The sequence below is a fragment of the Anolis sagrei genome, chromosome 1 (assembly GCF_037176765.1).
Source record: "Anolis sagrei isolate rAnoSag1 chromosome 1, rAnoSag1.mat, whole genome shotgun sequence".
Classification (NCBI taxonomy): Eukaryota; Metazoa; Chordata; class Lepidosauria; order Squamata; family Dactyloidae; genus Anolis; species Anolis sagrei.
In genome coordinates, this window is record NC_090021.1 from 62685068 (window position 1) to 62700255 (window position 15188).

Sequence of the window (15188 nt, forward strand, 5' to 3'; positions counted from 1 at the left end):
TAGAGGGCTGCAGCAGAAAACAGGCAATGAGAAAGCCATGTTCGGTGACCTGTGTTCCAGTTGACTAATGTTTTGTTTACTGCTTTTGTATTGTATTGTTTTGATTTGAATGAAGAAATACTTCACAGACATATCTTTGTAGGTTTGTTGTGTGCTAACTTCAATGTTTGAGAACAGAATTGCCTTACTGGAGGTGAATGTTGCCGCCCTGTTGAGATCCCAACAAAATGAACTCCTTTTAAGTGGAAAGGAAAAAAGCCTTTCAGTTGTTGCCAGGTAAAGGATAATTTCAGTTAAGTTAAAGTTTATTGTCGAAGGCTTTCATGGCTGGAATCACTAAGTTCTTGTGGGTTTTTTCGGGCTATATGGCCATGTTCTAGAGGCATTTCTCCTGACGTTTCACCTGCATCTATGGCAAGCATCCTCAGAGGTGAGGTCTGTTGGAACTGGGAAAAAGGGTTTATATATCTGTGGAATGACCAGGGTGAGACAAAGGACTTTTGTCAGTTGGGCTAGGTGTGAATGTTTCGACTGACCACCTTGATTAGCATACAATGGGCTGACTGTGCCTGGAGCAAACTCTTCTTGAAAGATACCTTTCAAGAAGAGTCTGCTCCAGGCACAGTCAGCCCATTGTATGCTAATCAAGGTGGTCAGTCGAAACATTCACACCTAGCCCAACTGACAAAAGTCCTTTGTCTCACCCTGGTCATTCCACAGATATATAAACCCCTTTTCCCAGTTCCAACAGACCTCACCTCTGAGGATGCTTGCCATAGATGCAGGCGAAAAGTCAGGAGAAATGCCTCTAGAACATGGCCATATAGCCCGAAAAAACCCACAAGAACTAAGTTAAAGTTTGTTTCATTATATATATTTTTCCCAGTTTAATACAAAGTTTCAAAAAAATTAACCCTTGCTCAACCATAAGGCAGTGTGAGTTAACCATCTCAGTCAGTTGATGTTGGGAAGCAGTAGGGATAGCTTCCCAGCCATTTCCCAAGAGCTCCCTTATCATTGGAGGACAAGGTTGGTAGACAGTGTTGGTGCATCACATATCCTGTCATACATTTTTAAAATGAGTTTGTTGCCCTTAAGTGTTTAAATGTTTTGGAGGCCATTGATCCTGAAAATTGAAATGCATATTTCAGTTGTCTTTTCATTTCCCTTTTGTACATGGGGTTAGGGTGCCATCTTGTCTCCTGTCTCAGACATCAAAGAAAATGTGTCTGTGATAGTTATGTGGAATTATGAGGGAATTGCCTTTAGGGAAAAGAACATACAACCTTAATTCAACATAGAGAAATGTGAGCCGAGGCTTGAGATACTGTGATGACAATAACCTGAGTGATTGTAGGAGAGGTGTATGTGAAGGACAAGGTGCAGGGAGATTAAAAGGAGAGTCACAGAGAAAGAAAGAGGACAAGGAGGACAAGAAAGGACTGGAAGATGTGCCGTTAAATCTTTCTTTGAAGAAGATGAATTTAAAGAGCTATTTTGAGTATCTTTGCAAGTTTGACGGCTTTCGTTTATGGACTATTTGGCAGTTTTATTGAACAAAATGGCAAAGGGACTGCTCTCACCATGCAAGCAGAAACTTTATGTTATTTTCACTCTATGTGCATTTCCTGGACTGAAATAGTCTACTACACATGCTTTTTTGGCATTAAGTAACTTTGGGCCTGTGTTGCATCCCTCTCTCATTCTGTCATGAATGGGAAAGTCCTGCCCCAGAATGCTACAAATGAATGAGAGAAATCTTTTAAGAAACAAGATTCCTGGGATTGCCATGACATTATTAGAGGAATCACAATTCAGTAAGGCAGGGAGAGAGCCATTTCACAGCTGGTTCCACAATTTTTAGTGTTACCCATTTGTCCTCTACTGCAGGAAAAATGAAAACTTATTCACTATGAAATGTGTTTGCCTGAAGCAAACAGAGAGTTGTCAACCCAACTAAAATAGTATTATTTTTTGTATTGGAAAGGAAAAGCTTAATCCTGGTTACACTCTTCCTTTGCTTTGCTTTGCTTGGGTTTTCTAAGATTCCAAGTTCTTTCCCCTGTGTTGATATTAAACAATGTGTGATTATCTTCACATTTTGAGCAATTATTTTCATTTATAGGAGAGGTATTCAAAATTCACTTGGGCTTTGACTCTTTACTTTAGAAAAAAAAAAAAAAACCTTTGTGATGGGTTCAGATTTACTTATATATTTCTTCCAGGAGAAATGCAGATGAAAATTTTCCAGGAAAGGGTGACTCCAATGTGTGATGAGTCATTAAAATTTATCTTCACAGTCCTGCCATATAGTTGCATCAGTCAGGGAAACATTAGGTTCTTTTTGAGAACAACATTCAGTAATTCACACATTCTCATCAGATGATGTTGGGAAAGCCCTTTTTTGTTGTGATGTCCAGACCGTAGGTGTCCTAATGCTAAGAGGCCTAGTAAGTCCCAACCCTTTATTTGAAGGAAATTCTATTTAAGTTAGTAGTATTGTTCTTCTGAAAGTGACATGTGGATCACAGTTAGAATATCTGTCTAAACTTAACCTATCTTTGCTGATTTCTTAATTCAGGTGTACCCTCTTACCAACCTCTCCATTATACCCGAAGAAGGAAAAAAACATCTTGGTCCATAGGAAAGGTAAACTTTAAATAACTTTGGAACTATCTATACTATCTAGTTAAACCATAGGTTGAAAAAATATTTTTAAATCCCAAAAATAAACCTTGATTTTGCTATTTATGTGAAGGATGCCATTTTACTTTGCCTTTGTATATAATGGGACTTTTGTATCCACGGGGGAAGGGGGGATGTTCTGGAACCAAACATCAGCAGATACCAAGGGCCCACTGTATATTTTTATTGGATCTTGCTCATAATATCTTCTGCTGTTTCTGCTCTGTCTATTAAGAATTTTAACTTCAAGGTCATTTTGTGCCTCTTTATTTCTTCAATGGTCATGAGATACTTACGTTAGATTACTTACTATTATCATCATCATCATCATTTACATATGACTTGGTATGTTTCTTGTTCAGTGGGCTAGAGAACAGGTAGCACATTTAAAAGGCATGGATTGGAAGGAATTGTGTCTTGTTCAAGCCAAAAGCCAGGGAGAAAATAAAATTGTACATCTGAAAAGAAGCACCCTTGTACTATCATTATTCTGATTTCTTTTGCCCAGCTGGACTTCTTTGCATTGCCTGAGCTCTTCTTGGCATTAACTTTAAGCATTTTGTTTTTGGGTTCCTCTTCTTTCTTACTGCAGTTTTTTCTGAATGAGGCTAAGGGATGCAGACTCCATCAGATGAAACACTTGACATATAACAATAATGTCCTTTATGCTGTTTTTAGGTCACATTAGAGCTTCTGACTCCATTAGACTGACTCAACTCCCCCTTTTTTCTAGGATGATAAGGCTAAATTGCTTCTGGAGTATTTAAAAGATAAAAGCCAAGCAGCATGAACTTATTGGTATTTAATATATATATATATTTATAAATGTTTAATAATGTTTTGGTTAATGCATTTAGTTACTGTTTGCTGATTATTGTGTTCATTTTTCATATTGACTACTGATTTTACTTAAACTCAGGTATAAAGAGCTCTGTAAAAGATCAGCCCCTGGTTTTTCATAATAAAATCAAGTCATCAGGTTATACATCATCACCACAGTGAGTATAAATTTTGATAGAAATGTTATTTTAGGAATTACAGTTAAAAGTTTCTTATTTTGTTGCAGAAAGTAGAGCTCTGTATCAGTTACATAACTATATTGATGTATTGAAAAATCAGTGTAAAACAAACTTGATCTGTGTATTGTCGAAGGCTTTCATGGCCGGAATCCATGGGTTGTTGTAGGTTTTTCCGGGCTATATGGCCATGTTCTGGAGGCAATTTTTCTCCTGACGTTTCGCCTGCATCTATGGCAAGCATCCTCAGAGGTAATGAGGTCTGTTGGAACTAGGAAAAATGGGTTTATATATCTGTGGAATGACCAGGGTGAGACAAAGGACTTTTGTTTGCTGGGGCTAGCTGTGAATGTTTCAGCTGATCACCTTGATTTGCATTCAATGGCTTGGAAGCGCCTGGGGGGAATCTTTTGTTGAGAGTGATTTCATGTGCCTGTTTGTTTCCCCTCTGTTGTTTTGCTGCTGTAATTTTTGAGTTTTTTAATACTGGTAGCCAGATTTTGTTCATGGTTTCTTCCTTTCTGTTGAAATTGTACACATGCTTGTGGATTTCAATGGCTTCTCTGTGTAGTCTGACATGGTGGTTGTGAGAGTGGTCCAGCACTTCTGTGTTCTCAAATAATATGCTGTGTCCAGGTTGGTTCATCAGGTGCTCTGCTATGGCTGATTTCTCTGGTTGGAGTAGTTTGCAGTGCCTTTCATGTTCCTTGATGTGTGTCTGGGCGCTGCGTTTGGTGGTCCCTATGTAGACTTGTCCACAAACGTGATCTGATTTGGGAGTATGATTGGTAAAGAAGAAAGTAAATCCCCATTTGCAAATTTTTTATTTCTTGTTTGTTGGATATTGATATAGATTTATATAGGGCTTTGTGTACACTTGGCATGTCCAAAGCCCAGCCTGGGGGCCAATTGTAGCCCCAGTTCAAATTTTTACCGGCCTTCTCTCTTCAGGACTCCCTCCCTCCCTTGCTTCTTTCATTACTCCTTTCATTCCTTTTTCAACTTCCTTCCTCTCTTCGTTTGCTCCTTCTTTTTTTCTCTCGGGAGGAGAGAAAGAGAGGTAGCGGCCTCTTGTGTCCCTTCTTCATCCCAATTAAGCATTGCCTTCTGTTCAGGTGGCTCCAGCCTTGGGCATCCCATCCCAGTGGCCTCTTCTCTCTCTCTCTCTCTCTTCCTCCACAACTTTTTATTTATTTATTTTTAAAGGAAGCCTCCCCAATTCCCTGCTTGATTCAATGGTGCTTCCAAGTCATTGAATGCAAATCAAGGTGATCAGCTGAAACATTCACACCTAGCCCCAGCAAACAAAAGTCCTTTGTCTCACCCTGGTCATTCCACAGATATATAAACACATTTTTCCTAGTTCCAACAGACTTCATGACCTCTTAGGATGCTTGCCAGAGATGCAGGCGAAACGTCAGGAGAAAAAATTGCCTCCAGAACATGGCCATATAGCCTGGAAAAACCTACAACAACCCATCTATCAGACTCTTGAGGCAGCATATGCCAGGTTCTGAAATGACTTTAAGCACACAACAACAACAATACTAATTATTTTGACTCTCTTATAAGCCCAAAGCAAGTCTGCACTTATGCAGTGTGCACAGGAATGTGTTCATGTTTTTTCAAACTTTAGTCTCCCTCCCCCCCCCCCCCAAACAGGCAGATGGACCATGAACTGGCCCTCGACTTTAAAAGTTTGAACACTCCTGGTGTACATTATGCTGTTTTAAATCAAACAGCTGAATTGAGCAAAATCTCCATAGTTGTATAATGTTTTGTCAGTTATGGGTAGATGTCAGAAATAGCTGAATTATTAAGTCCTCCCTTACACAACAGCCACATCTCTGGCTTTTGAGATTCAGCAGTCACTACCTATACATTTTTATGCATAGCTTTTCCATCACAGAAGCCAGAACATTTTAAAAAGAAAGTTAAGATTTTATGCCCAGTATTATATTATACTCATTCTTTGGAATGTGCAAAGAAGCACTCCACAAAAAACCCACTGGCTTATATTTCCATTCACCAGCCTCTGGGACAGGAGCCATCTGATTTTTAGTTATTACTATTGACTCCATTTCTCCTCCTTCAAGAAGAGTTAGACACGCTGAATCCCTCTGTGAGGGACAGAGGGTGGGATATAAAACAAAGTGAGTAAATAAAGAAATTAACCCTTTCCTTCTTTTCTGCATTCTTAAAGTTAGTCCTTCCCATGGACCTAGATTTCGTTTGGAGTGAACTCTCCTGTCAGCAGTATGTAAACTTTAGTCTCATTTGGTCTTCAGTGTTGTCATCTATAGTTATTTTCTCCTGCAGAATGACTATGTTTTCTCCAAAGACGAATGCAATGCAAAAGAGTTCAGTACCAAAAGGCAAAAAAGGTAGCAAACGGTAAGTAATACTCATCATCAAAATAGTTTATTGCACAGGCCCAAGGCCATGACAAAAAGCACCACATGCACACAATACAAGTGGGTCTATAAAGAAAAGGTGTTTATAACATTAAGTAGTTGTAGCATTATCCTGCAGCTGCAGTGTACAAGATAACAAAAAACAAAAACAACAACAAAAAAACACCCCAAAATCCCAGAAACTGACTTCTGGAATTCCTTCCTCAGGGAGTAACACGCAGAACACCTGCATATAAATGTGTGAAAATACTACATTTGATTTATTAGTAATCTTTTTCATTGTGCAGCATAATTGCTTTTATTATTTTGATTTTCTTCCTATTATTTCTTTGTCCCTAAAGAAGAAGTGAAGAATATCCACTTCCAAAATTTCCTCCAACCAAATTTGAGAGGCAGGTTACTGTTGCTGACAAATCAACATCTGTATGCTGTATTCAATATTCAGGTACAGAAAAACCTCAGATGGGCTCAGAATTATTTAATTCCAAATGGTTGCCTTTTGTATCAGACAATATATGATGGAACTTGAGATTCAACTAAAAACAAAATAAAATTTGAATGCCTGAAATAAGCCCACTCTAGACTATAAAACTAGGTATGAATACTAGTTCATCTATCCATTATTAAATGCAATAACTAGATTTGTTTTAATGCATTAGTATATTTGCTGTTTAAAATGATTGTATTAACATCTTATTATTAGGAGATGGAGAGCTCTTGGCTTGTGGATTAGCTGACAAAACGTTGCTGGCATTCAAGTCAAACCTCACAGGAACGCCAACTGTTTATTCAGGTACATCTTAACTTGTGATTCTATCCTTAATTTAGTGAGGAAAAAACCTTTTAAAAACTCCTTCAACCTATATTGAAATGATTGGGGCAACTGAAAACTAGGTAAATAAGTTGAAAAACACTAAAGGGATTATCAAATACTTTCTTAAAGTAGATATTTGTCATATAAACCAGGATGAGGATGCCTCAGCCAAGCCAACAGGTTTCTGTCCCTGCCGCGTGCTTTGCTGCCTACTTGCCAAGCGTGTAGTATTGCTGCTTGTTAGATGTGCATCCACTGCCCAGTAAGGGTACCCCCCAGCAGAATTGCTTGGCTTCTCCTGGCTAATGCATATAGTCAAAGCAGTTGAGCCTTCTCAACCCAAACAGTCTGCCTGTGGGTGCTAGTTGAAAACAGCATAGTTCAGGTCCATGTCTCGGTTGGTCCACATTGCTTTAAGTAAGCCAGGCATTTATGTGTATTACAAGAAGGCTGGCACCAGGAGAGTGAGTGAATATTGGAAGATAAGAATCACTGGGGCGAGGGAAAATAAACAAATCAGGAGACAAAGATTGATTGTTCTATGTATGTAGGGTTGGTTTCTCAGAAGGTACATGAATTTCCATCTGTGAGATAGGTGTATGCCTCTAGTTCTATGTGATAGATCCATGTATTGCAGTGTCCTTGGCATTCAATCTTTCTGAAAAATTACACCTGAAAGGAGCTGGCTCAGCCTAGTTTATTTTAAATACACAAATATTGGCAAGTATTATTTTGCCTTCTCTGCTAACAACCATCTAAAACATATGATTTTTCTGCTTTTGACATTATTTATTTATTTATTTACAGTCTTTATATTCTGCCCTGCTCACCCCCAAGGGGACTCAGGGTAGATCACAGAACATACGTATGGGGCAAACCACTCAATGCCATTTATACACAGACAAGACATTCAATTTTACATATAACAGATGTATATATAAGCTTTCCCCATAGTGTCTTGGAGGCTTGTGCTTGGTTCCAGCCATGGGGAGGGCGGTGCTGTAGCTCCATCTCCCTGCCAAAGGGCTTTGCTCATAAACTTTTTGATGAATCGCAAGCATTTTTTCTGAGTCCTTTTAACCCCCCCCTTCTTTTTAAGCGGTGACTATTAATCTCACATTTTTGCTTTCAAATCGCTAGGTAGGTGAAAGCTGGGGTTCAAGGTATATTTGGTAGAAGGGAGAGGAAATGGCAGTGAAATGATTAGAAGAGGACTTGCCAGAGTTAAGACATTATAATATTTCCAGTTGTGGGCACTGTTTTCCAGGGGAAGGAAGTCAGTGGTGAGAATGTTTGTACACATACAAGTGCCATAACCACACAAAATACAAGTAAAATCACATCAATATATTAGACAATGAAAAGTAGTCATCAACACTCTAAAATGAAATTGTTCCTGGTATTTTCTGGAAGAATTAATGCTGGTTGGTACATACAAAAAGAACAACACATTTTCAATGTTCATGATAATCCCCAGAAATTTATAATTTAAAAATTCACAGTAGTGTATGGAAGGATGGAAGGTCAAGTTTATGTTGCATTGCCCAGAATTTTTTCATACCATTTATTCTCAGGTTTTAGAGACTGGTTGTGACTAAAATTGTGAATCCTTCTACAAATTAAATAAATGACAAAGTAAAATTTCAGTGATGTACACTAGGGGACAGCCTAGGACCTTCAAATATGTTTATATTTATAATTTTTTACTTTGGGGAATTATTTTTCTTTTTTAACATTTCCATGTCTCTATTTAACTCCATTTAAGTCAATATTTTTTGTAAGCTTGTTATCCAATTTCTTCTACATTATTGTCATTGAGCATTGGAAAACTGTGTACATCAACACTTCTCCTTCTCTTTACTTTAAGCCTAAAGAGCTCAAATGTGTCTATATACATACACAGATATGTGTGTAAAATGAACAGTGATTGCTTTTGAGGTAAAATATCTTGTAATTTATTCATTGCTGTGGGAAAAAATTCAAATGTATTTACAGACAAATGTTTCTTTATCTCTTAGGGCATGATGGTGCTGTTAACTCAGTTGGTTGGAGCCTTGATAACCACTGGCTTGTTTCATCTTCTGAAGACAGAACATTAAGGATCTGGTCAGTCAGCAGTGCAGAGCCTGCTTTATGTCTGGTAATAAATAGCTTGTGCAAATTGGGCAGATTTCAAGAACTATTTTAAATACCACTTGCACCTTGAAATCATATTGATTATCTGCATTTCATTCATTTCATTATACCCATTACAGTTTGAGTATCCTTTATCTGAAATGCTTGTGACCAGAAGCATTTTGGATTTTGGGATACCAGTAATAAGACTCAAGGATGGAGAGGGACCACACAGCTGTGAACTGGTGGAAATCCCAGGTGTAGTGCTCAATGTGAATCCATACTTTCCACTATTTTACAGATCTTCTAATCTCTCTTCAGCTTCACATCTCTTTCTAGCCTCTTTTTAAGTAGCCCATCAGCAGCCTACTTCTGCTTTGTGAATGAGTGAGCAGAAACACTGCATCTGCCACCTCAAAGGTACAAGTGGGTGGCTGGGGGTAAAAAATTTGGAATCCTTTGGATTTCTGGCTGCTCAACTTGTCCCATAAATAACCTAAAGGCACCAAATCCTGTCTGGTTTTGGAATCTAAGCAGGTTCAGCCCTATTTATACTTGGATGGAGATTGCCAAAGAATACCAGGTACTAAGCTTGTGTATTTCGGCTGAACCTCAGTCTGTTTCTGCTACCCAAATGTCTTCCATAAACAGCTAGCCAGCCAAATAGCTGTTTTCTGTCTGCCAGCTAGATCTGGCCCATTGGCAGCAACTTGGGGGGGGGGGTTCATGGGCTCCCCTTCCCGTCATTTTCAGGGTTATTAGGATGACAATGGCCACACTTGGACGACACATCTACCACTACTGGACCATCAAGTTTCATAATGTTTGGGTCATCTCCTGATTTTTAGGATTTTTTTCTTTCTAGAATTAATTTCTCCTTTAAAAAATCCCCAAAAGGTATCCCTTGCTGGCCCTGCCCTGTAATAATAATAATAATAATAATAATAATAATAATAATAATAATAATCTTTTAAAAATATTTCTGAAGGAGGGGAGGGAGGAGAAAAATATCCAGAGAGGAAAGGAGAGAAGAAGTTAAAGGCTCAGAGCCACCATAATATTTTAAAGAAAAGCACACCCACCCAATTTATTTCGTGTACTTATACCCCGCCCTTCTCAACCCCCAAGGGGGGACTCAGGGCGGCTTACAAAAGGCACATCTTGGTGCCTACACAATACAATAACATATAAAACCAGCAATTAAATGGTCAACAATTAAAAACACTTAAAAACAATATATCACACAATCAATAGCCAATCTCAGACACAGCGTTCACCAACTCAGAGTTCATATTTCGTTCCACCATTGTCCAATTCCTATCCGTCGTCACAGTCCCTTATTAATCTGCCAGAGTGCCCAAACGCCTGGTCCCACATCCACGTATTTAATTTCTTTCTGAATGAAAGGAGGGATGTTGCTGATCTGATCTCCCCGAGGAGTGAATTCCATAGGTGAGGGGCCACCACCGAGAAGGCCCTGCTCCTCGTCCTTGCCAATCTCACTTGTGACAGAGATGTTCTTCCTTTCCTCCCAAGTCCCCAAATGCACACACCCACCCACTCTCACTTTCCAAATCCCAGTACCACTAAATAAGAAGAATCAATTAAAAAAAGGAAAATCAGGGAAAATCAAAAAGATTCAATGCTAGAAACCAAGCAAAAAACTAAAGCAGAGCTGTGCGTGAGTAGCAAGACAAGGCAAGATGATCAGATGGACTGGAGTAGCACTTCTCAGAGCCAGGATGCAACTGAGCAATGGAGGCACTCGTCCCATTAAATAGACACAACCTGTGTAAGACATGTCACACCGTTTTATTCTGATTGACCTATCAGGCAGGGCTCACAGGGAAACCCTGCATGAGCATGCAGCAGCCTCTCCATGTGATCCTGAATAGAAAAGAAGGTAGCCACAACCGGCAGTGACGCGAGCCCCTTCAGTTGAAAAAACCATGGTGGCTGAGCCCTTGCCGTATGGCTGTCCAAAGAAGCCGAAGGCAAACGGCCAAAATGAATCTGTACACAAGTCTACCAGGGACTATAGTCTATATTTTAGAGGAAGGAGTATTCCTTGCCTAAGAAAATTGATGAGGTCACCCAAAGTTTCCAAGTAGCTTGACACTTCCACACACCATCATAGTAAATGTGTGTGGAAAAATTTTATATTAGAAGATCCTGGAATTATCAAGTACCCAAGAGAAGTTTCAGTATAAAAATATTCAGAGACATCCAGTGGCAGTAACTTCATTCATGCTAGTATAAACTAGTTGGTCTTAAAGATGCAAATTGATTATTTTATGCTTTCAAATGTTAATACAGATTTATGCAGCTTCCAGTTCACAGGCAGTATATAATTTCATCAGTGTTGTGAAGTTATCTTGTCTTTTAAAGTAGTTATTAAAATTTCATGCATGGACTACATACCAAAGGACTATGTTTCCTGATGATCCTTCTAAGGGTATTGAACTATTACTTGTCATCTTTTGCAGTATCAGTCTTCCTTTCCAAATTTATCTTGGTCAATATGGGAAGATATACTGTGGTAGATGTTTTTCAGATTTCCTCGATTACTGCTATCTGTGAAACATGGAAAGTGTATTTCTTCAAGTTTCTTGGCTCATTTTGTTGAATGATAAATATTTTTCCTGCTTATAATTTGTAATGAACTATCTGTCAGCTGATACATGGAAGTATGGAAAATGTATATATGAATGGTTTGTAGCTGAATGTTCATGAATGGAATTTTCATAGAATGAGGCACTCTCACATACCATACAATGAAAACACTTCCCACAAGTGACCACCCAGCCTCGGTTTAAAACATATGAGAAAGAGGAATTTCCGTTTCTGTTAGTTGAATTTCTATTATGCTCACAAAGGCCTCATTGGACCATATCTCACCCATGTTTTCTGTACTTCTTGATGACAATAGAAGAGCATCAAAGCTGTAGGCCTTGATGGGGTAATACTCTCTCTGAGGACACAGGTCCACAGGTTCGGAAGCTTCAATTAGTACAAAGATCTGTAGCCAGGCTGCAAACAGGAGTGACTTATAGGGAACGTACCACCCCCTATTATAGCAGCTTCACTGGATACCTATATGCTTCTGGGGCCAGTTCAAAGTGCAGGTTATTATCTACAAAGCCCTACACAGTTCAGGTCCAGTCTATTTACACCTTCTATTATGAACATGTTTGGGCCTTAAGATCTGATGGGGAGGCCTTCCTCACTGCCCCGCCTATATCACAAGTGCAGTAGGTGGGGATGACATGGAGGGCCTTCTCGGTAGTGACCCCCCAGCTTTGGAAAGCCTTCCCCAGAGAGATTAGGCAAGCACACACACTCATGTCCTTTAGGAAGGAGTTGAAAACTTGGCTGAGAAGTTTTGACAATGGTGAAATGTAGGAATTCTTAAGAAACCACCAAACTGATTCTGTGGCTTATCTTTATTAGTGCAATGCTTCGAACCCTATATGTTGTTCAAATTGTTTTATATAATAATTGGCTATTGATACGTCAGTTGTATTGTGTTAAGTCTGTGATTGTTTTAAAATTTTATATGTTACCTATTTTGTTTTATGTTATCCACTATGTTTTATGACTGTAAGCTGCTCTGAGTCCCTTGTTGGGAGATGGGGCAGGGTATTATTATTATTATTATTATTATTATTATTATTATTATAGGCCTAAGATGTATTTTGCAAAAAGATCTCTTCCAAGTAGGTTTCCATCTTAATAATAATGATAATCATCATCATCATCATCATCTTTATTTTTACCCTGCCCTCTCTCCCCAAGGGAACTTGTGATGGGTTACAACAACCAACAGATACAGGAAATAATATAAGCTATAAACAATAAACAACAATAAACAATTATCACTTCATGCAGTTGAAATAACACAATAGTATAAACATTAATAAAAAACAAATTAAAAGCTATTATCCCGCTAAAAACAGTATAAATAAATACCCTTTAAACCAGTCAGTTCATGTTATCAAGATATCTAGCATTATGATTAGCATTCTTGTGTGACTTGTATGACTAATTATATAATTGGAAATGTGATAGGCTTCTTAGCCCAAAAAGAGAACGAACTTGTGTAAATTCAGTTAAGTTTCAGTTGTGAGACAGAACTAAGTTTAGGTTAGGCGGTTGTCTCTCATTAATAATTCTCAGCTTTGGGACTCTCTCATTCATTCCATGTTTATTGAAATCATATCAGAATTTACCCTCAATAGTATAATAAAAGAGCAATAACAAATGAGCTTACAATCAGTTCTAATTCTAATTTGCACAGTCGTGTCTTAAACTAACCTCTGAAGTTTTTTCTAGTTATTTATATTTTGGAAGACATTTAAATGATGGAAATTATCTTCATTTAGCACCTAATGTATCCCTGACTTTTTTTGAATGAGCACTTGAAAAGAAAGATTGTACCCATTAAATATTGTATACATGTATACATGTATTTTGAATTCTGAGAGTAGAGGGTGGTAAAGAAATGTGATAGGTCTATCTGGATGCTATTGGTTTATATTTGGACGTTATTGGCGTATATTTAATCTGAAAAGCTATCAGATGAATGAGTTCACACCAGAAATGTATGTAATAAAGGATCAACAAAGCAGAGAGACCTGGACCTTATTCAGCGCCCTAAAAGAATACTACTTGGCAGTAACAGACCAGAAACTAATGAAGGCTGTGGAAAGAATGATATCTAGCAAGAAAACTTCCTAGCCCACCACAAAGGTTAATGAGTTGGTAATCAGAGGGATCAAGAAGAATAGCATTGACAAATGTATAAAAAAAACCAAACCAAAACAAAACAAACACAGTGAGTTAAGACCACTATATTAAGACTGCAATATTCTGTAGATAAAATTCTGTATTTTTTATCTGAAGTTGTTTACAGTATACAGAGTTAATTATATATTTTTGATTCCAGGGAAAGGAACTTTTTCATAAACCAATCAGATCAGCCCAGTTCTATTACATAGATACATTTATACTGCTATCCTGTGGAGCAGAGTTTTATTTGTTAAGGTACTACCTGGACACTACCAAAGATGAGTTTAAACGGTAGGTAAAAACAAAAGTTTATGTCAAAATTAATGTTAGTTGAAAACCTCTGTTAGTGGTTGTACAATCATTGTTAGATGAAGTAGTACAAACTAAGGTGAATAGGGATGTAATGAGTTGTAATGAGAAGCTTTGCACAAGGTAAATCATACTTTTGGATATAGCTGTTAAAAGTTTACACATACAAATATTCTTTAAATGCTGTTTGCATCTGAAGAACACAATCAGAAAGAAGCAATGTAAAAATAGTGTAAAAGTGCAACCTTATTTATTTCAATCAATACACTAAATTGTTTGATGGGGAGCAGTTTTAATTAACTTATGGTAAGCTTATTTATTGCTTTTACATATCCACACTAACTGATCACTATAAAGATCTGAAAGACCTCAATCACCTCAACCAACCCTTTGAAAATTTAGGGCAAGGGACATGATTTGAATCTTTCTGCATCATGTTACATTATGTCACATTCCCACATCTATAAATGTGCTCCAAAACTTCAGACTTTAATGTCACTCTGTACTGCATCTGAAGAAGTGGATTTATATCCACAAAAGCTGAAATGAAAACCAGTTAGTCTTAAGATGCTACCATATTCCCTTTTTTCCTCTCTTCCCTCTTTCTCCTTGTTTTATTGAAAAGAATGGGAACTGTTGCAATCAGAATCCCTGAATCACATTAGGACTACTGTAAGGATCAAAAGATATGCTGTAGTCACAATTCTTAGCTCCTGATTCATTGCCTTCTTACAATGGCAATTTGCAGAAACACTCTCAAGGAAGAGTGTAATTATATTTTGAATTCAGCTAAAGGATGCCTTTGCAAACATAGCGTTCCCCCCTCTTCTTACCAAGAACTTTTCTGGAATATTGTTGTAGAGTTATCTCTAATGTCCGGCTATTATTAATGTGTTGTATTATTATTTGGTGTCATTTATATTTTTTATTCAGGTACAAAAGTAAGAGCATTTGCAAATCAATACAAAAATTTCCCATGGCATCTACAGTGGAAATTTCCAGTCTTTCGGCTGTAAATGAATTCTATTCTTGTATCCTTTCAACTTA

At 37.9% G+C, this 15188-nt stretch overlaps 1 protein-coding gene across 3 annotated transcripts in view; it reads left to right on the forward strand.

The window, feature by feature from the left end:
- Window positions 1-15188, forward strand: part of WDR27 (WD repeat domain 27) — a 79646-nt gene that overhangs the window by 15264 nt on the left and 49194 nt on the right. For 2 of the 3 annotated variants that reach the window (XM_060753767.2, XM_060753769.2), the window contains 9 exons: window positions 143-276; window positions 2582-2649; window positions 3605-3683; window positions 6021-6095; window positions 6457-6560; window positions 6819-6908; window positions 8948-9069; window positions 13990-14123; window positions 15075-15172. In XM_060753767.2, coding sequence (XP_060609750.2) covers window positions 143-276; window positions 2582-2649; window positions 3605-3683; window positions 6021-6095; window positions 6457-6560; window positions 6819-6908; window positions 8948-9069; window positions 13990-14123; window positions 15075-15172 — 904 coding nt within the window. The remainder of the gene's footprint in view (window positions 1-142; window positions 277-2581; window positions 2650-3604; window positions 3684-6020; window positions 6096-6456; window positions 6561-6818; window positions 6909-8947; window positions 9070-13989; window positions 14124-15074; window positions 15173-15188) is intronic. The other variant, XM_067465552.1, reaches the window with a different exon arrangement.